The sequence below is a fragment of the Microcaecilia unicolor genome, chromosome 3, assembly GCF_901765095.1.
Source record: "Microcaecilia unicolor chromosome 3, aMicUni1.1, whole genome shotgun sequence".
In the NCBI taxonomy this organism is placed as follows: Eukaryota; Metazoa; Chordata; class Amphibia; order Gymnophiona; family Siphonopidae; genus Microcaecilia; species Microcaecilia unicolor.
Genome location: NC_044033.1, coordinates 157773984 through 157796898, shown reverse-complemented (window position 1 = coordinate 157796898; position 22915 = coordinate 157773984). Strand labels below are relative to the sequence as shown.

Sequence of the window (22915 nt, the reverse complement as noted above, 5' to 3'; positions counted from 1 at the left end):
TATACCTAAAAATGCGGAATTTTTCCAAGTCCATTTAATAGCGGTCTATGGACTTGTCCTTTAGGAATCTATCTAACCCCTTTTTAAACTCCGTCAAGCTAACCGCCCGTACCACGTTCTCCGGCAACGAATTCCAGAGTCTAATTACACGTTGGGTGAAGAAAAATTTTCTCCGATTCGTTTTAAATTTACCACACTGTAGCTTCAACTCATGCCCTCTAGTCCTAGTATTTTTGGATAGCGTGAACAGTCGCTTCACATCCACCCGATCCATTCCACTCATTATTTTATACACTTCTATCATACCTCCCCTCAGCCGTCTCTTCTCCAAGCTGAAAAGCCCTAGCCTTCTCAGCCTCTCTTCATAGGAAAGTCGTCCCATCCCCACTATCATTTTCGTCGCCCTTCACTGTATCTTTTCCACTATATCTTTTTTGAGATACGGAGACCAGTACTGAACACAATACTCCAGGTGCGGTCGCACCATGGAGCGATACAACGGCATTATAACATCCGCACACCTGGACTCCATACCCTTCCTAATAACACCCAACATTCTATTCGCTTTCCTAGCTGCAGCAGCACACTGAGCAGAAGGTTTCAGCGTATCATCGACGACGACACCCAGATCCCTTTCTTGATCCGTAACTCCTAACGTGGAACCTTGCAAGACGTAGCTATAATTCGGGTTCCTCTTACCCACATGCATCACTTTGCACTTGTCAACATTGAACTTCATCTGCCACTTGCACGCCCATTCTCCCAGTCTCGCAAGGTCCTCCTGTAATCGTTCACATTCCTCCTGCGACTTGACGACCCTGAATAATTTTGTGTCATCGGCGAATTTAATTACCTCACTAGTTATTCCCATCTCTAGGTCATTTATAAATACATTAAAAAGCAACGGACCCAGCACAGACCCCTGCGGGACCCCACTAACTACCCTCCTCCACTGAGAATACTGGCCACGCAATCCTACTCTCTGCTTCCTATCTTTCAACCAGTTCTTAATCCATAATAATACCCTACCTCCGATTCCATGACTCTGCAATTTCTTCAGGAGTCTTTCGTGCGGCACTTTGTCAAACGCCTTCTGAAAATCCAGATATACAATATCAACCGGCTCCCCATTGTCCACATGTTTGCTTACCCCCTCAAAAAAATGCATTAGATTGGTGAGGCAAGACTTCCCTTCACTAAATCCGTGCTGACTTTGTCTCATCAGTCCATGTTTTTGTATATGCTCTGCAATTTTATTCTTAATAATAGCCTCCACCATCTTGCCCGGCACCGACGTCAGACTCACCGGTCTATAATTTCCCGGATCTCCTCTGGAACCCTTCTTAAAAATCGGAGTAACATTGGCTACCCTCCAGTCTTCCGGTACTACACTCGATTTTAGGGACAGATTGCATATTTCTAACAGTAGCTCCGCAAGTTCATTTTTTAGTTCTATTAATACTCTGGGATGAATACCATCAGGTCCCGGTGATTTACTACTCTTCAGCTTGCTGAACTGACCCATTACATCCTCCAAGGTTACAGAGAATTTGTTTAGTTTCTCCGACTCCCCCGCTTCAAATATTCTTTCCGGCACCGGTGTCCCCCCCAAATCCTCCTCGGTGAAGACCGAAGCAAAGAATTCATTTAATTTCTCCGCTACGGCTTTGTCCTCCTTGATCGCCCCTTTAACACCATTTTCGTCCAGCGGCCCAACCGACTCTTTGGCCGGTTTCCTGCTTTTAATGTATCTAAAAAATTTTTACTATGTATTTTTGCTTCCAACGCTAATTTCTTCTCAAAGTCCTTTTTTGCCCTCCTTATCTCCGCTTTGCATTTGGCTTGGCATTCCTTATGATCTATCCTGTTACTTTCAGTTGGTTCTCTTCTCCACTTTCTGAAGGATTGTTTTTTGGCTCTAATGATTTCCTTTATCTTACTGTTTAGCCACGCCGGCTGACGTTTAGTCTTTTTTCCCTTTTTTCTAATACGTGGAATATATTTGTCCTGAACCTCCAGGATGGTGTTTTTAAACAGCATCCACGCCTGATGCAAGTTTTTTACTCTGCGAGCTGCTCCTTTCAGTCTTTTTTTCACCATTTTTCTCATTTTGTCGTAATCACCTTTTCTATAGTTAAACGCTAGCGTACTTGATTTCCTAGTTTCACTTTCTTCAATGCCAATATCAAAACCGATCATATTATTATCACTGTTATCAATCGGCCCTCGTATCGTTACCCCCTGCACTAGATCATGAGCACCACTAAGGACTAAGTCTAGTATTTTTCCTTCTCTTGTCGGCTCCTGAACTAGCTGTTCCATGAAGCTGTCCTTGATTTCATCAAGAAATCTTATGTCCCTTGCGTGTACAGATGTTACATTAACCCAGTCTATATGCGGATAATTGAAATCCCCCATTATTATTGTGTTGCCCAGTTTGTTTGCGTCCCTAAGGGTTTTGCTTGTTCGTTTATTCATAAGACTCCTGATGCAGGCCAAAACACAGGTCCTGTGCCGAGTCCTTGTTCAATAAATCTTGAAGTACCCATGGCCATTTTCCCACTTCACTGATCTTGCTCCATACCATTGGATCTTTGAGTTCTCCACCTAGGTGGATTTCTGTTGAGTTCTATGATATCTCATCGAATCCTTCGCCGCCACTTCAGTGGAGACATTCTTCCCTAGAAGGTATCCTTCCAGTTTTTGTTCGTGAAATGGCTCATGCTATACCTTTCAAGTTGGAACAGGAGGAGTAACCTCATGCAGAATTTTGTGAGGTTCTTAACTATGATTCATTGCAGTTCCTCTACATTCAGTTATGAAAACCACTTTATTCAAAAACTAGGAGAACCCTCTGTCAGTGCAAATTGCCCCAAAGAAAATTGACATAATGTATATAATAGAAAAATGTACCAGATTTGTTAGGACCAGGGGCGTAGCTACGGGTGGGCCTGGATGGGCCCAGGCCCACCCAATCTCGGCTCAGGCCCACCCAAATGACTGGAACGGCGACTTTTTTACTCGGTCGCAGCGATGAACGGGCGGGCAGCGCTTCGGTAGTAAAAGCAACAAGGAGGCAGGTCGACTGCTCCGTCATTCGCTTCCCTGCTTGCCCTCTGCGTCCCGCCTTCCTCTGACGTCATTTCCTTTCGGGCAGGCGGGACGCTGAGAGGGCAGGGAAGCGAAGGACAGAGTCTAACCTAGCTCCTTGTTGCTTTTCCTACCGCTGCCTGCCCGCTCGTTCGTCGCTGCAACTTCGGGAGTGCAAACAGCAAGCAAACCTGTGAGCTGCTTCATCCACGTTGTCCTTACAGGTGGCTGGGAGATGCTGCAAAGGGGGAGGGGGGGGAGACGCTGGACAGAAGGGGATGGGCAGAAACAGGATGGGCAGGGGAGAGAGGAGAACTGCTGGACAACAGGGATTGATGGAGGGGATAGGGGAGAGAGGAAATTTGCTGGAGATGGATGGAGGAGAGGGCAGGGGAGAATGGAGAGTTGCTGGACGGAGCGGAGGGCAGGGGAAGGAGGAGAATTGCTGGGGATGGATGGAGGGGAAAGGGGAGAGAGGAAATTTGCTGGAGATGGATGTAGGAGAGGCAGGGGAGAATGGAGAGTTGCTGGAGATGGATGTAGGAGGGGCAGGGGAGAATGGAGAGTTGCTGGAGGGCAGGGGAGAGAGGAGAATTGCTGGACAACAGGGATTGATGGAGGGGATAGGGGAGAGAGGAAATTTGCTGGAGATGGATGGAGGAGAGGGCAGGGGAGAATGAAGAGTTGCTGGATGGAGTGGAGGGCAGGGGAAGGAGGAGAATTGCTGGGGATGGATGGAGGGGAAAGGGGAGAGAGGAAATTTGCTGGAGGAGGGGCAGGGGAGAATGGAGAGTTGCTGGACAGAGCGGAGGGCAGGGGAAGGAGGAGAATTGCTAGACATGGATGGATGGAGGGGAAAGGGGAGAGAGGAAATTTGCTGGGGATGGATGGAGGGGAGGGCAGGGGAGAATTGCTGAACATGCAGGGGACAGAGGACATTTGCTGGATATGGGTGGATGGAGGAGATGGGAGGGGAGAATGGAGAGTTGCTGGACAGATGGATGGAGGGAGGGGAGAAAAGTCAGGGAGGAGATGCGCATGGATGGAGGGGAGGGAAGAGAGCAGACATGCTGGACATGGATGGCGTGGAGGGCACGAAAGAGAGGAAAAATGTTGGACAAGGATGGAGGGAAGGAAAGATAAAGGAAGGAGATGCACATGGATGGAGGGGAAGGGAGAGAGGAGAAATGCTGGACATGGATGGAGGGGAGGGAAGACAGAGGAAGTAGATGCGCATGGATGGAGGGGAGGGAAGACAGGAAGTAGATGCACATGGATGGAGGGGAGTGAGGAGAAATGCTGGACATGGATGGAGGGAAAACTGCTGAGTTTAAGGGCTGGTTTGGAACACGTTGAGGGCAGATACTGAAACTCGAGGAAGGATAGGGACAGGACACATAAGGACACAGGAGGATGGTGGACATGGTGAGAGAAAAAATATCAAATGGAAAGAAGACACTGCATAAAACAGAAGACACTGGGACCAAAGCGAATAGATCGGACAACAAAGGTAGAAAAAAGTATTTTATTCAGAATTTATTAATTGGAATATGTCAGATTTTTGAAATGTGCATCTGTGATATTTTGCATGTAAGTTTCAATTTTTCTGGTATTGCTGCATGCTGAGTCTGACTTCTTGAGTTAACTTTCCAGTTCAGTATTTTGCCTTCATATTTTTTGATTTCTAGTTCATTGTGTCATATCTGTTGTGTCATGTGTTCTTCGTGTGTAATCAAGGTGCAGTATTCTCTAGCGTGTAGCATTTGCAGCCCTTTTTGTTTTGCTTTTTTTTTTTTCACGAGGTAGTGTATTGGTGTTTTAGAGCCTAGTGTAATTACAGTTCTGCCTTTTCAAGCATAAGGTTGTAGCTCATCCTGTCCTTGGAATTAGTGCTGTTATTGTTTAGTAAGGGTATGAGTGTGTTTTTGCACAAGTTTGTGTATAGCATTTTGCAGTGGAGAGATTGTGGGGTAATGTAATTATATTTAAAAATATCAATTTTTCCATTAAGTATGTATGTGGTTATACTGATGCAGGGCAGCTGTTGGGCAGACTACTTAGAAAACCATCATCAAGTGAATTCTAAGGCATTATTTTGTAGGATCCGAAGAGACACTACTCATATAGACAGTGCATGCCCACCCATATTAGCTTTGGGCCCACCCAAAATCTCAGGTCTGGCTACGCCACTGGTTAGGACTCTAGAAAAATGTACCAGATTTGAAAGGACTCAACTACAAAATTGTTCTTTAGTGGTAGAATCTGCTTTAAAATGCACTCACAATACCAGATCTTATGCTTCTGGTCCTCCAGGAAGAGAAACAAGAACTTTTGGATTCTTAGCAGAAAACCTTTCCAAGCCACAATGCTAACAATCACATTTTAGACTACCAACTGTATTCCACTATTTATTTTGAATCTCTTATACAGAATTCTTTATCATTTGTTGAATATCTTCTTTCTGATACCCGAGAAGAGTTCTGAGAACTTCACAGGAAGCTTCTTACCTGTCGTAAATATCTTGCTGGACAGGCCTTTTAATCTTTCAACATCTCTTCCTGTATTTCTGCTCTAGCAATGCACCAATTTTAGCTCAGAGGGTCTTTGTGGAGAAATTTGCTTTGCATGGTATCTCTGTGGTCTCTACTCCCCATGATATAGCTCAACGATTGGCTTTGCTCTCTAGGCCTCAAGGAGGCGTATATACCCATTTACTGATTCTATCTGCTCACAGAAAGTATCTTCGATTCCTCTTGAGTCTCTGCACTTTCAGTACAAGATCTTAAACATTTGGCTTGACATCAGCACCTCAAGTATTCACAAAGTGTTTTGGTAGTAGTAGCTGCAGTACTTTGCATATGGAGCATCCATGTCTTCCCTTATGTGGACAACTGGCTAATCAAGGCAGCCACTCAGAAATCCGCTGTCGCTTCCATGTAGATAATGCAACTTCTAGAACTCCTCAGATTTATATGCAACTACTCCAAATCACATCAACTAGTACATTCTTTGGAATTCATAGGGGCTCTTCTCAACACAACTCAAAGTCGAGCGTTGCTTCCTAAACAGAGCACAAACAAAATAATATATCTCGCTACTCAAGTATCCCAGGCAACTCATATCTGCACGTCAGATGCTCTGCCTCCTCGGTCAATGGCCTCAGCAGTTCATGTAATTCTCCTCACAATGGACTCAGGCCGAGCTCCTTTCTGCTCGTATCCAGGTGACTCCACGGCTCTGGATGGTGTCACACAGTCTAACCCGAGACCTATTCTAACCCGTTCCACATCACAAGGTTCTCATCGCAGATGCTTCTATGATGGTGTGGGGAGCACACCTTGATGGTCTCCATACACAAGGTTCTTGGTTCCCGCAAGAAATATCAATCTCCTGGAGTTTTGAGCAGTCTGGAATGCTCTCAAGACCTTCCAGGATTGAATTCTCAACCAGGGATACTAGTACGTACAGACAATCAGGTGGCGATGTATTACTTGAACAAGCAGGGATGAATGGGATCTTACCTCCTCTGCCAGCAAGAATCCAGATATGGACATGGGCGGCTTCCCGAAGCTGCTTCTTCGGAGCTGTTTATTTAGCTGGAAAACAAAATGCCCTGGCAGACGAGCGCTCGGCAGAGTCCTTCAACCTCACGAGTGGTCTCTCAGCACCTCAGTTGTCTGCCAGATATACTGCTCTGAACTGGCTGGTTGAGCAGAATATAAAAGATTTGAATTAAATTAAATATGGATAGATCACTAATAACTTCTGAAGGACAGACAGTCTGTTTGCTTTCTTAGGCCGGAAGAAAGGGGCCCAAAGAAACTGCTTTAAAGGCCTCCATTGCTCAGTGGGTTAAAGAGAAAAATGTTTCCACCTATTTGGAAAAGGGGAAGAAAGTTCCAGGTTTGTGCACCCATTCCACAAGACCACAAGTGGGCTACGTACCAATGTGGGTGTCATTACACTTCTTGCCCAAGTATTACAGGTTGGACATGCAGGAAATAGGCCACTTTTAGTACTGGTGTTCCCAAAATCACACTAGGTTCTCGCCCTATGTTGAAGACTGCCTAGGTATAGCACATTTGTCCAGACTGGTCTTGTAAGAATATAAAGGAAGGTGAAATTTCTATTCACCATTAATTTCTTTTCCTGGAGTCTTAGCATCCAGTACCATTGCTAGCTTAGGAGGGGTCTTGGACTGGTCTGGTGTTTTCTGTCAGGAAAAACATATATCAAAGATCAGAGATGAGAGAGAATATTAGTAAGTGAAAAGGAAATTCCCAGTGGAGAGTTGTCAAGTACACAGTATAAAGTATTCACAAGGATTTTCAAAGTAAAATCCGCTGTGCATGAGTATTGTGTTCAATTCTGGTCGCCGCATCTCAAGAAAGATATAGTAGAACTGGAAAAGGTGCAGCGAACGGCGACAAAAATGATAGCGGGGATGGGACAACTTCCCTATGAAGAAAGACTAAGGAGGCTAGAGCTTTTCAGTTTGGAGACGAGACGGCTGAGGGGAGACATGATAGAGATATATAAAATAATGAGTGGAGTGGAACAGGTGGATGTGAAGCGTCTGTTCATGCTTTCCAAAAATACTAGGACTAGGGGGCATGTGATGAAACTACAGTGTAGTAAATTTAAAACAAATAGGAGAAATTTTTCTTCACCCAACGCGTAATTAAACTCTGGAATTCATTGCTGGAGAACGTAGTGAAGGTGGTTAGCTTGGCAGAGTTTAAAAAGGGGTTGGACAGTTTCCTAAAGGAAAAGTCCATAGACCGCTACTAAATGGACTGGGGAAAAATCCACAATTTCGGGAATAACTTGTATAAAATGTTTGTACATTTGGGTAGCTTGCCAGGTGCCCTTGACCTGGATTGGCCGCTGTCGGGGACAGGATGCTGGGCTCGATGGACCTTTGGTCTTTTCCCAGTATGGCATTACTTATGTACTTATGACCACCGAGTGAGACCCCGTACCTAGCCTTTACTGAAAGCTTGGTGAAATAACCATGTCTTTATTACTATTTTGAATCTTTTAAAGGCAAGCTCATAGAGGATGAATAGTGGAAGATTGTTGCAGATAAAAGGGAGCAGGAAATTAAAGGCATTGTGTCTGGTGACCTCCATTAGTGCGTTCTTGGGTCCAGGAAGAACCAGATGAAAATTGTTAAGGGAATGTAACAATCTCTACTTGGGGAGTAGAGAATAGTGAGGGCTGACAAATATTCTGTTTTTCCTGTTCTAAGAGCTTTGAACGTAAGAATCAGAACCTTGGGTTTGGGGCAGGCCTGGAGAATAAGGAAAAGTTTGGAGAGACTAAGTACATTGTGAGCTGTTTGTTTTCTGTATGGAGCTTTAAGTATTTGGCCTTGTGTTGCTGATATTCCGGACAGAAGGCTAAGTATCATCAAAGAGCGTGTTAGTTTTTCACAGACCCAAATGGGAAAAGTTCTTTTTGAATAACCGATGTAGAATGCAACTGACTTCTGATTTTTCTCTGTGCAGACATCCGCAGATGTTGGAAAGTCATACATTGGGCCTTCTCTGGATTCCATCTTACAGGACCTGTGGAAGATTCAGAACAGCAAGGGCAGGTCCGCCAAGCTTTTTGAGTGGATGATTGCCCCCATCTCTTCAGAACACTTCTTCAGGTAATTCATTTTGGAGCAGTAGATATGACTCCTTTTTTCCCCTTTGCATTTGATTTTGAATGTTTTTACACTGTTTATCTTTTTTGCAAAGTTTAGTAATTAAGTTATTAGCTTACCCTACTGTGACGCTTCTGATTCTGTTCATTGCCTGATATCAGTTGTATCATACCTTTGCTCCTTTGGTCATTGTCTGAATAAGAACATAAAAATAGCCATACTGGGTCAGACCAATGGTCCGTCTAGCCCAGTACCCTGTTTTCTAACAGTGGCCAATCCAGGTCACACGTACCAGTCAGAAACCCAAATAGTAGCAACATTCCATATTACCAAACCCAGGGCAAGCTTCCCTATGTCTATTTCAATAGACGACTGTGGACTTTTCCTCCAGGAACTTGTCCAAACTTTTTTAAAGCCCAGATACAAGCAAAGAATTAATTCAGTCTCTGCTATGGCCTTGTCCTCCCCGAGTGCCCCTTTTGCTCCTTCATGATCTAATGGTCCCATGGGTTCCCTTACAGGCTTTCTTCTTCTGATGTACCTGAAAAAGTTGTTACTGTGAGTTTTTGCCTCTGCGACAAATTTCTCTTCATATTCTCTTTTAGCCTTCTTTATCAATGCTTTGCATCTAATTTGCCAGTGCTTTTGTTGCTTCTTATTTTCTTCATTCAGATCCTTTTTCCATTCTTTGAAGGATGTTCTTTTGGTTCTAATAGCCTCTTTCACTTCACCTTTTAACCATGCTGGCTGTCATTTGCTGTTCTTTCCACCGTTGTAAATAAATGGAATACATCTGGTCAGGGCTTCTAAGATGTTATTTTTTAACAATGTCCATGCCTGATTTAAGGTCCTAACCTTTGCAGCTGATCTTTTTAGCTTTTTAACCATTTTCCTAATTTTATCATAGTCGCCCTTTTGAAAATTAAATGCTGCTATAATAGATTTCCTTTGTGACTTCACTCCAGATATTAGCTCAGATTTTATCATTTTATGGTAACTGCTTCCCAGCGAACCCAATACAGTATCTCTCGTACTATGCCTTGCATTCCACTAAGGACTAGATCCAAAATAACTCCTCCTCTTATCAGTTTCTGGACCAGTTGATCCAAGAAGCAGTCATTTATTACATCTAGGAATTTCACCTCCGTAGCACTCTCTGATGTAGCATTTATTGGGGTAATTGAAATCACCCATTATTATACTGTTGCCCAATTTGCCAACTTTCCTATTTTCTATAAATATTTCTTCATATGTCCATTCTGTCCTGGCAGACGGTAGTACAGCGCTACCAGTATACTACTTCCCTTCATACATGGAATTTCTATCCATCATGTAGAATGTTTGACTCAGTGCCCTCTTTAACATATAGCGCAACAAGACAAGGAGATCAATTAAACAGTAAACAGAAAAAAACGTTGTATTAACCTGATTATCCCCAGTTATTATTTATCTGAATTATTATTCCACATTGATCTTCTGGTTGGCTTCTTCAAACCCAAAACGGTGTATATTCAATTTATTTTGTTGGAAACATACTTATTGTCCAATATTAGTAAAAATAATACATCTAAGTTCATTTTTTCTCTTTTAAAACCAGAAATTATTTAACAATGCGAACACTTGAGTCTCTAATCCAGTTCCCACTGATTAAGGTAATCCCAGTTTCACAGGCTTCACTCCTTTTGAATTAATATTTCCTTAGCATCCCTCCGGACCGGACCAGGATTGGACTGATGGGTTGTGCTCGCCTACCAGCAGGTGGAGACTGAGAAAAAACTCTGACTCTAGAGAGCCAATAGGAGCCCTGGCCATGTGACCTTAGCCTCAGTATTTTCTCAGTCTCCCAGCAGGTAGGAAGTGAGCCCATTAGTCTCTCTCCTTTTCTCTTTAGATATTACAGATATTTGTGATAATTCTTCTGTGCCTGGAATCTTATTTAGAGGCTTGACAGGGTTTCCTTTCTCTTCTTTCTTTGACAGCCTCGGGGGTGTTAAACTCGGGTGTCTCGAGTCCACCCCCCTTCCTCCCCATCTCCCTGGCTTAGCAGGGAAGGGCCGTCCCTTTCTCTGGAAAGGTGTACCGTCTTTGGGAGAGGCAGCCACTTTTAACAGGCAGCTGCTTTAAAAGAATTAAATCAAATAAAAGGAAATTCAAAGAAGCAGCCTTTCTTTCCCCAGACTTCTAACGAGCAGGCAGCTCCAGTGTTTTATTATAATTGAGGGGTTATAAAAAAAAAAAAAGAAGAAAATAATTTAGTGTCTGAGACTTTAAACAGCGATTTTTCTCGTCAGATTTAATTTCCTCCATTTTCTTGCGTTTTGGCGGCGGCAGTTTAAACAAATGAAAAAAAAAAAGAAAAGAAAGGTGCGAACCGCGTAAGCGCAGCCACCTGTTTTTTCCGATATGGCTTAAAAGTTCAAACAGCTGCTGTCGGTCAGCATCGCGCAGTTCACGCAGCCGGAACGTGTAAATTTTACTCTCCCTTCTAGGTTTCTTCGGGTCCGGTGCTGCCTCCGGTTTTTTCGGGGCCTTTTTCGCCGGCTGTTGTTTTTTCGCCGTTCCACTGGGCTCCACTTGTTCGGAGGTGTCGGGCGCGCTGTCGATCGCCACGGGGCCAGTGGCGCAAACGGCGGCCATTTTGTTTCTCCCTCCATCTTATCAGTCGGGGATCTCTCTGCTGAAGGTAAGGCTGCAGTTCATAGAGCAGTTCGGCTCCAAGATGTGTACACTTTTGTATGTGCTGAACGGCGTATTCTAAAATGCTCTTCACATCAGCAGGCAATATTTGGTTGAAAGGGGGCTCCTTTCATATATAGATATATAACAAGCTTTTCTTCTTTTAAATTTCTATGTATCACGGGGCTGTTAACACTAGTTTTTTCTGGTGCTCGGTCATTTTTCATTGCCTGGTGGAAAATCTACATCTTATCATAATATCATAATTCATTTCAAGCATTTTCCTCAATAGCTGTAGTATTATACAGTGTTTTAAGAACTTTAGAAACTTTCTCTATAGGCATAGAGTAAATTTCTGTCTTTCTCATTCCCTGGTGAATAGGACTACATTGTCTAAGAGTCAATTGATTGGTACTTTGCAATTCTGACCATAATATCTTAGTTCCTTTCAAGCATTTTACTCCATGCCTATGATGTTATATAGTGTTTAAGAACTTAACAGACAATCACTCTCAATGGCTGTAGTGTTATACAGTGTTTTCTTTTTCCGACTTTAAGAAGCCTTCTCTAGAGGCATACAGTATATTGTTCAGATGCCATGGGGATATATCAGCTCTTTCATATTCTCTGAGGGACAGTCCTGTCTACCAAGCTCCCAATCACTCAGCTGCCTTAGCAGGCATGCTTTATTCATGTCTTCCCTTCTTTTCCAACTGCCTTGAAGCCTCTCATATTTCATTTTAGCTTTCTTCTGGTTTTTACGGGACATATGGTCACTTAGAGAATAAAGTCATCCTTTCACTTAAAGATAGTGGACGGTCCTCAAACCATCTACTCGTGTTTGTCTCTACTCTATCAGTTCAGCATTGGCAGATTATAAACATCCTGGTTTGGTCCAGTATGCCTATACATACCATCTGCTATCTCTTCCTCTTCCTTAGAGGCCTGATGTTATATCAAGCTTTCTTGAATTCAGATACAGTCTTGTCTACACTGCCTTCACCAAGTGGCTGTGGCACAACTTCACTTTTTTCGTTACAGGTAATTTCCAAGTTTGTCCTTTGGAGTGAAGGCGCATAGAATGAAAATGAGTGTTCTTTCAATTGGAAGGGGATTCACTCACTTCCTGTGTATTTATGCCATAGGTACATAAGTATGGTTATGCTGGGTAAGGCCTAAAGTCCATCAAGTCCAGCATTCATATCTAATGGGCATAGGTACATAAGTTTTGCCATTCTGGGGAAGCTCAAATGTCCACCTTTCTACAGCCAGAACAGCATTAGAGAAAAAACAAAACAAAAAAAAAAACCTCTCACGAGAGTATCGAACAGAAATCTCTGCTCCAAAAGCAAAGCTTTGCAGTAATTCTGCAAACTAACGCATACAATATTTGCCATGGCTGTTCACCACTAGGAACACCGGGGACCCTGGGCCTAGGTTCGGTGTTTTAACCTGAAACAAGCTCAACATTCATATCTATTGGGTGTGAGTCTGGTACTACTACTACTACTTAACATTTCTAGAGCGCTACTAGGGTTACGCAGCGCTGTACAAATTAACAAAGAAGGACGTTCTCTGCTCAAAGGAGCTTACAATCTACATCTCAGTGAGGGAGGACGCATGACCGTGGTACGTGGATTACTGGTATGTGGATTAAGAAATTACGTTCATACTGGGACAATTCTTTTCTGTCCGGAGCGTACTACCATAGCATCTATATTCAGAACTTACCCAACTATGGAACGCCATAGAGATAGGGTTGGAGTTTGTAGCCCTATTTAACTGGTGTCCTTGGTCACCCTTCCTCTTCTCCTCAGGATCCAGAGAATGGCTAGTTTTTTGCTTATGCATTAACCGGTCATTTTCAGCAGTACTCTCTCTTCCGTTCTTTTATAGATCTAAGAGGATGTTCATTGCGCTCTTAGGGTCATTTTATTCTTACCTAGACGACTACCTAATTGGAGAAAGTCTTATCAGCAGAGTTCTCAGGTCACGCACCGGGTGTTGCATTTCTTACAGTCTCTAGGTTGGGTGGTGATTGTAGCCAGGCCTCTCATTTGATCTCTCATCAGATATCTCTGATTTTCTCTTTGTTTAGTCAGGTTGGCGCACAGTCTTTTGTCTCCTCTGCAAACATCTCAGTTTATATTTTTCTTGGTGACCTTGGGCCTTCGGCCATTTCCTCGCTCTGTTCTGCAGAATGCAATTTTACTTTCTAATGCCCAAGAAGGAATTTTCCTTCATCCTATTGCGAATCTCAGGGTCATCAATCACGCTATTTAAGTGTCATCTAGTTATCTCAAGAACCTTAGTTCTGGCATTGGGATGCTTCGTGCAGTACACTTTTTGGCAGAAGCTTGTTTGTATATATTTTTTTTCTGGGGGACCTCAGCAATTCGTTTTACCTTCGGGTGAATTTTGTTTTCCCTACTGACAAACAAGGCGGAGAGAGCTATGTTGGTCCTTGCCATGGCAATGGGTTAGGTCATCCGCCAAGGAGGAGTTAAGAGTATACTCTTGAGTTTGTACTCATTTTTTCTTAGTTGTGTCACCCTGCATTTAGGTGAATGGACTCTCATTTTTTCAGCCTTACTTCCTCACTGCGACACTTCAGGGCTATCTTTTTTTGCCTTCAGGCTCACGAACATTTCTTGCTTCTTCCGTTCAGCAACAGTCTTGACGGAGACAGGGACAGATGCCAACGTCCAGCAGGGGTTTTTCAACCTTCTTTATGCGTTTCTTCCGTCATCTCACTAGGTGTTTACGCAGAACCAAGGCACCCTTCTACATCCGGACCCCCAGTCACTCAAACTTATGGCGTGGTTACTGGGTCCGCAACATCTTTGATATTTTCGCAGGAAGTACTTCAAGTTTTAATTGCTTCCAGACAGAAATCTACATTAAAGTCCTATGAATCAAAGTGGCGACGGTTCACTCTGTGGTGCTCCTCTCGCCACTTCATTCCACAAACAGTATCCATTTTGCATGTTTTGGAATATCTTCTGCATCTTGCGAAATCTTGTCTGTCTTACTCATCCATTAGAGTTCATTTGGCAGCTCTATCAGTGATGCATGATACTGTTGACAACCGCACGCTTATGCAGCATCCACTGTCAAAGCGGTTTCTTAAAGGAGTCCTGCACCTGTACCCCCCGCTTCGTCCATCAGCTAGGTGAACTAGGTGAACAGACTCTTAAAGTTCTGTTTTCTAGTAGCCATAACGTTTTCTATAAAGTTTTCATCTTCAAGCAGTGTTTCCTAGTAGCCATTGCAGCAAGTAGATCTATGTGTGGAATACTTCTACGGTTGGTAACTTCTTTTCGGTCTGCTGTAGTTTAAAGTTTTCACCTTTCCCAATCGGTTTTTTCTTATTGGTTTTGTCCTTCTAGCCAGTAGGCGTAAAAGTTTTTCATTGTTTCTAACCCGCTATATCGCGAAGGATCAAGGAAATGAGAATGTCTATTTCTCTTCTGGCTGAGAGGGCAGTTCCACAGCGTATTACAACATATTCCACAACTTCAGAAGCGGGCTCTATTCTTACTACGGCGATTTTTGGTGCTCTCGGTGCACATTGGTAAGTTGGCAAATTAGTCCTAGTTTCATTTTATTTTGCTCATTGGGACACACTACATGTTAGTTGTCGCCAGGTGGACTATGCAGCATGAACATTTCTCTGCAGTTTTCGTAGGGTCCCTCCCTTCAGATTACTGCTTTGGTACTTCCCATCAGTCCAATCCTGGTCCGGTCCGGAGGGATGCTAAGGAAGGAGAAATTAGATCTTACCTGCTAATTTGCTTTCCTTTAGTCCCTCCGGACTGGACCAGGCCCCTCCCATGTTCTCTCTACTCTTTAGCTTCTTTTATTAAGTAGGAAGTGTATTCAGTAGGAAGTGTATTCATTCCTTTACGATTCGTGGAACAATACTATATATATACAGAACTTTACGTGGTCTATACCACTTCTCTGGTGGTTGCTGGTGAGCTCAATTGTTGGAATCTATCTATAAAACCTTAAATACGCCATACCACTTCTCTGGTGAGAGTTGTGGCTGAGCTCAGTTGCTGGAATATCTATAAAACCTTAAATATGATTTACCACTTTTCTGGTGAGAGTTGCTGGTAAGCTCAGTTGATGGAATATATATAAAATCTTAAGTGGGCCATACCACTTCTCTGGTGAGAGTTGCTGGTGAGCTATAAGACAAGTGAGCCATACCACTTCTCTAGTGAGAGTTGCGGGTGAGCTATATTATACGTGAGCCATACCACTTCTCTGGGGAGAGTAGCTGGTGAGCTATATTACATGTGAGCCATATCGCTTCTCTGGTGAGAGTTGCTGGTGAGCTATAGTACAAGTGAGCCATACCACTTCCCTGGTGAGAGTTGCTGGTGAGCTGTAATACATATCGGGCCATACCACTTCTCTGGTGAGAGTTGCTGGTGAGCTCTGATACTTGGCATTGCCGAGTGCTTTGTGGCTGCTAGGATTCCATACGGCACAGAAGGTCTTTCTTTCTTTCCTGCTTTGTTATTCAAATACTGAGGCTAAGGTCACATGGCCAGGGCTCCTATTGGCTCTCTAGAGTCAGAGTTTTTTCTCAGTCTCCACCTGCTGGTAGGCGAGCACAACCCATCAGTCCAATCCTGGTCCGGTCCGGAGGGACTAAAGGAAAGCAAATTAGCAGGTAAGATCTAATTTCTCCTTAGTGGTCTAAGGAAACGTATAGAATTACCTGATTGAAATAATTCTTGTGTATTATCTTTCTCCATTTCTGGCAAGTTATTTTATTGCTTGTAAATTTGAATTCTTATAAATAAAAAACATATAGCACAACCCCCCCCCCCCCCCCCCCGGCAATTTGATCCACTCTTATTGCGATATAATTTGTACTTTAACACAGTGTCCCATTGATTGTCCCTGTACCAAGTCTCTGAGATGCCTATTATATTTTCCTCTTCGTTTAGTGCTGTATACTCTAACTCTCATATTATTTTTTAGGCTTCTAGGATTTGCATACAGACATTTTAAATTGTGTTTTTCCTTGCATTTACAAGTTGCTTAGAAGTTGACAGGAATAGTGTGCATCCTTTACCCAGCTCTTTCCTTAAACATTCCTGGCTTTCTTTCACCATTGTTGAAACCTCTCTATCAGGATTCCCTAAATGTCATGTTTCAATAGAATCCTTCAAGGATACTCCACATCAAACCATGTGCTCCTGGGCGACTTTGTGACCCCCCCCCCCCCCCCCCCCCCCCCACACACACACACACATACACACTACTACCACCACCACCACCAATTTTATTTTTAAAACTGCTCTCTTGCGAAGTTGTGCTTTTTAGGGCCTCTTCTCCTAACCTCTTTATCCTAGAAACTGATAAATTGTTTAATATATTGTTAGCTGTTGCTTTTACACTTAATTGTTTCAAACTGGAAAAATAATGTACATCTAAATTATAATGAATGGTGGAGTTACGTGTGTGTGATTAGAAAATATGAAACTATTCTAGCCCATAAACACCGGAGTGTTTAATCTGTCTTGAAGACTTGGGCTCGTTTATATTCATTTTGTCACGCTCCTCATAGCACTAACTGACCACTGTCTAATTGCTGATTTTCTACTGGTATTGTCATGGAATGCTGATGGTGTTCTGTCTTTTCGTTTTTGTTTCTTTATTTGCCATGGATTGTTATTGTTTGATTTTTCCTTTCTGTTTTGTGCTTGAAAAACCTTAATAAAAATATGAAACAAAAAAAAAAACTACTCTATCTCTTTTTTTTTTTTTTTTAATGTTAGTGCCAGCAGCCTGATTCGATCCCATTTAAGGTGGAAGTCATCTTTTTTTTTTTTTTGAAAATTTCTTTATTGTAATATGAAGTCAACCACAAACCATACTACAGCATATACAAAGAAGAGACATTGTACTCCAGCATTAAAATCCAAACAACAGTGGGGATAACGGGCAGCCCTGCCTGGTCCCGTTAAAGGGAGGGACCAGGCAGGGCTGCCCGTTATCCCCACTGTTGTTTATTCTGTCTTTGGAACTGCTGGCAGCCAGAATAAGATAGGAGGGTGAGTTAAATGGAAGTCATCTTTTAATCCTTTTGGAATAGTCTCCCCCTTTCCCAGAATGTTGCCCATTTCCTAACATATCTAAATCCCTCATCCCTGCACTAGTGTCAACCATGTATTGAAACTTCAGAGTAGAGAGTTGCATAGGGACAGAAATTCAACCCGTCCCTATTTGTCCCTGTAGGGAATCTAACCCATCCCCATCCGTCCCTGTGGGGAATCTAACTCGTCCCCGCAAGAATTTAACCTTTCCTCACCCAGTCCCACAAGAATTTAATGATACATAAAAAAAATTCCTGTCTGCTCTCTCAGTCTCTGGGTTTGAGCCGCAGCACTGCAGGCAAGGAAGGAATGGAAGCTGGAACACTCTGGTGCGCACAAGTAAGACTTCTTTGATTCACTGGCACTGTGTGCTAAGAGATCACCACATGCATGCATCAGTAGGTCAGCTGAAATCTGATGCCCGTGCCTATGTCAGAGCTGAGGTCTGCATATCAGCCCGGGAGCAGAGAGGATTAATAGTAACATAGTAAATGATAGCAGATAAAAACCGTATCGGTCCATCCAGTCTACTGAATAGTCACAATCATTATCAATTCATGATATTAAATCAACAATGAATGTGATATTATATACTTGATTATTGACTTTCTGTGGCATTTCTGGGACATAGATCATAAAAGTCCGCCTGGCCCTATCCTTATGTTCCAACTGCTGGAGTTGCCCTCTAAGCCCACTCCAGCCTATTCATATTCTCATTTGCAGGACACAGACCGTAAAGATCTGTCCAGCACTGTCCTCATGTTCCAGCCACTAAAGTTTCCAGCCCATCCTAAACCAGATTGCCATATATGAGACATAGACCATACAGGTCTCCTGGTATCGGCCCTAGTTCATCACAGCCAGAGTCACCATCTAAGTGTCACTCGACACATCCACACACGTGCAGCCATTTAAGTTTAGGTTTTTTATATCTTCCATTTTCTAATTAGAGATCCTTTGTGTTCATCCCATGCCTTTTTGAATTTCATCACCATTTGTATCTCTACCACCTCCTTAATGGAGACTTTCCACATCTGTGCTGTTAAAGCAAGGAGGAGGAGACAGCACTCAAAGAACTTGGTACTCAATAGGTGAGAGGCTGGTGAAAGTGAAGCGTACACTTCCACGAAAACACCACAGGAACTGCTTCCATCCCCATGGGACCCTCACAGGAACTGCTTCCGTGACCACAGGAACCCCACAGGAGCTGCTTCCGTCCCCATGGGAATCCTGCGGGATTCCAGCGAACCTCATTCCCATTCAGGTCTCTACTTCAGAGCCCTGCCTGCCTCTTGGGTCCTGTGCAAGAGCTGATATTCTGTGAGGTAGATATTTTAAAGACCCATTGAGCGGGTTACATAAATAGCTAATTTTAGTGTGTTATCTTTAGGTGTGTACTTAGTTGAATCCAACCAGCTAGGTTTGCAGATGAATATTATCCTAAATTCTAGCTTGTTAAAACTTGACCAGCTAGAATTATCGGGTCCAATATTTTTTAAAAAATTTCATAAAAGGGAAAGCTGGGCTCCTAAATTTGTGCCATGTTTTAACCAAACAGGAGCCCGAGTTTTCAGCTGAAAATTCATCTTAATTTAGGAGCTTATAAGTTATGCTCCTAAACCTGATGCTTCCTTTCTTACCTCCCAACTTAAAGAAATTACTTTTTGCTTCCTGGGATTCTGTGTCCTTCCTTTTCTCCTCTCTTTTTTTATTTTGTTTTTTAAAGCGCCAAATAACAGAAGACTTAGCCAAGCAACCCATTTTGATTGCTGGTGATGCAGATAGTTTTTCTAACATATATACAGTTACAGCTTTTTTATAGTCCACTAATACCATTTGCATAGTTCACGGCAGATTACAGCAAGATTCTAGAACACAATGCGTTCAGGTAATAAATGTTAAAGCTCAACTTCAATAACACCAGCTTTTTCTTATTCACATATTCAGTAAACAATAAAGTCTTTAAACCCTTTTTCCTTGTCACAAACAGCAGATGAATCCAGGAACTGGTGGGTTGTGTCCATCTACCAGCAGGTGGAGATAGAGATAACAGAACTATTGGGAGTAATAGCATACGGCCAGCCCCTCTATCAGTTAGTATATCTCTATCTCCAGCAGGTAGGGGACGGCTTCTTTCCAGCTCTTGGATTCAAGGCCACTGAGCGTGCTCCTGGGCCGCTGGCCAGTTGAGCCGGGAGGGGGTGTCTGACTGAGGGTGTCAGCTTTGGAGGCTTGCCTCATCCCGTACTCTCTGCTGACAGGCTTCAGTTCTCTCTTTTTCTGCTCTCTCTCCCTCCTCACTAAAAAAAAAAAAAAAAAAAGAGAGAACCATAGAATTTAATTTGAAAAAAAACCCTATTGAGAGCTGAGAGTAATTCGTGTCTGCTTGATTTCTGCTGCTGTTAGAGCCAGAGTTTGTTCCTTGGCTCCTGCTGCCCGTTTCAGCACTTCAGGGGAAGTCAGCTGGTAAGTAATGGCAGGATAATGATCAAGTGTGAGAGGCACATTGGGGGTTATAAGGAAGAAGGGTTAGGTTATGTCCGGTATAAACTTAGATCTTGTTATGTTGCGGGGTTAAGGCATTTAGGTTGGATCGTTAGGGTATGCCTTTTCGAATAGGTAAGTCTTTAGGAGTTTCCGGAAGTTTAGGTGGTCATGTGTTGTTTTCACGGCGATTGGTAATGCGTTCCATAGTTGCATGGTTATATAAGAGAAGCTGGATGCATAGGTTGATTTGTATTTGAGCCTTTGCAGCTTGGGTGGTGGAGATTTAGGTATGTTCGTGTTGATCTTGTTGTGTTTCTGTTTGGTAGGTCTATAAGGTCTGCCTTGTATCCCGGGGCATTGACGTAGATGATTTTATGAACCAGGGTGCAGATTTTGAACGCGATATGTTCTTTAATTGGGAGCCAGTGTAGTTTTTCACATAGAGGTTTTGCACTTTCGAATCTAGTTGTTCCGAATATAAGCCTGGCTGCCATGTTTTGTGCAGTTTGGAGGTTTTTTTTTTAATGATTTGTTCTTTACATCCCATGTATATTCCGTTATAGTAGTCTAGATGGCCTAGTACCATGGATTGCACCAGGTTGTGAAATATTTCCCTTGGGAAGAAAGGTTTCACCCATTTGTGCTTCCACATTGAATGAAACATTTTCCCTTGGCTCTCTAGTGTGAGGTTTCGGTCGATTGTTACTCTGAGAATTTTCAGGTTGTCTGAGGTAGGGAGGGTGTAGTCTGGGGTAGTGATGTTGGTGGGTTTGCTTGTATTATATTGGAATGAGAGGATAAGGTAGTGGGTTTTTTCTGTGTTAAGTTTTAGTTGAAATGCATTCGCCCATGAGTTCATGATGTTGAAGCTGAGTTTGATTTCTTTGGTGATTGTTGTTAGATCATTTTTGTAAGAGATGTGCAATGTGACGTCGTTAGCGTATATGAAAGGGTTGAGGCCTTGATTGGATAGAGACTTGGCTAGTGGGGTCATCATTAGGTTGAAGAGGAGCGGTGATAGTGGCGATCCTTGAGGTACTCCACTGTCTGCTATCCATGATGTTGATATGGTCGATTTCGATTTCACTTGGTATGTTCTGGTCGTTAGGAAGCCCTTGATCCAGTTAAGTACACTTCCACCAATCCCGAAGTATTCTTGATCTTTCCGCTGCTTTCGACACTGTCGATCACAACATACTTTTCGATACCCTGTCCTCACTTGGATTCCAGGGCTCTGTCCTTTCCTGGTTCTCTTCCTACCTCTCCCTCCGCACCTTTAGTGTTCACTCTGGTGGCTCCTCTTCTACTTCTATCCCTCTGCCTGTTGGCGTACCTCAGGGTTCTGTTCTTGGTCCCCTCCTCTTTTCTATCTACACTTCTTCCCTTGGTTCATTAATCTCATCCCATGGCTTTTCCTACCATCTCTATGCTGATGACTCCCAAATCTACCTTTCTACCCCTGATATCTCACCTTGCATCCAAACCAAAGTTTCAGCGTGCTTGTCTGACATTGCTGCCTGGATGTCTCAACGCCACCTGAAATTAAATATGACCAAAACCGAGCTTCTCATTTTCCCCCCCAAACCCACCTCCCCGCTCCCCCCGTTTTCTATTTCTGTTGATGGCTCTCTCATTCTCCCTGTCTCCTCAGCTCGAAACCTTGGGGTCATCTTTGACTCTTCTCTCTCCTTCTCTGCTCATATCCAGCAGACCGCCAAGACCTGTCGTTTCTTTCTTTACAACATCCGTAAAATCCGCCCCTTTCTTTCTGAGCACTCTACCAAAACCCTCATCCACACCCTTGTCACATCTCGTTTAGACTACTGCAATCTGCTTCTTGCTGGCCTCCCACTTAGTCACCTCTCCCCTCTCCAGTCGGTTCAAAACTCTGCTGCCCGTCTCATCTTCCGCCAGGGTCGCTTTACTCATACTACCCCTCTCCTCAAGACCCTTCACTGGCTCCCTATCCGTTTTCGCATCCTGTTCAAACTTCTTCTACTAACCTATAAATGTATTCACTCTGCTGCTCCCCAGTATCTCTCCACACTCGTCCTTCCCTACACCCCTTCCCGTGCACTCCGCTCCATGGATAAATCCTTCTTATCCGTTCCCTTCTCCACTACTGCCAACTCCAGACTTCGCGCCTTCTGTCTCGCTGCACCCTACGCCTGGAATAAACTTCCTGAGCCCCTACGTCTTGCCCCATCCTTGGCCACCTTTAAATCTAGACTGAAAACTCACCTCTTTAACATTGCTTTTGACTCGTAACCACTTGTAACCACTCGCCTCCACCTACCCTCCTCTCTTCCTTCCCGTTCACATTAATTGATTCGATTTGCTTACTTTATTTATTTTTTGTCTATTAGATTGTAAGCTCCTTGAGCAGGGACTGTCTTTCTTCTATGTTTGTACAGCGCTGCGTATACCTTGTAGCGCTATAGAAATGCTAAATAGTAGTAGTAGTAGTAGTAGTTATGGTTTACCATGGCGAACGCAGTAGACATGTCGAATTGTAGGAGAAGTACACTTTTGCCTGTTGCAATTTCTTGTTTGAATTTGGCTAATAGGGTGATTAGTACTGTTTCGGTGCTGTGCTTGGAGCGGAATCCTGATTGTGATTCGTGTAGTAGTGTGAATTTGTTTGTGTAATCTGTGAGTTGATTGGTTACCATGCTTGCCATCAGTTTGACTACCAGTGGGATTGAGGCTACTGGGCGGTAGTTGGTGATATCGTCTGGTTTTTTTCTTGGTATCTTTTGGTATTGGTGTGAGTAGGATGTTGCCGTTTTCCTTAGGGAAGAGACCATGTTGGAGCATGTAGTTTAAGTAGGATGTGAGGTCTTCTATGAAGCGGTAGGGAGCAGATTTTAATGGGTAACTGGGGCAGGTATCC

General features: G+C 43.3%; 1 protein-coding gene across 2 annotated transcripts in view; it reads left to right on the top strand.

Annotated features, from left to right (window-relative positions):
- Window positions 1-22915, top strand: part of LOC115465796 (ribosomal oxygenase 1-like) — a 229852-nt gene that overhangs the window by 60037 nt on the left and 146900 nt on the right. For both annotated transcript variants that reach the window (XM_030196524.1, XM_030196523.1), the window contains one exon: window positions 8601-8746. In XM_030196524.1, coding sequence (XP_030052384.1) covers window positions 8601-8746 — 146 coding nt within the window. The remainder of the gene's footprint in view (window positions 1-8600; window positions 8747-22915) is intronic.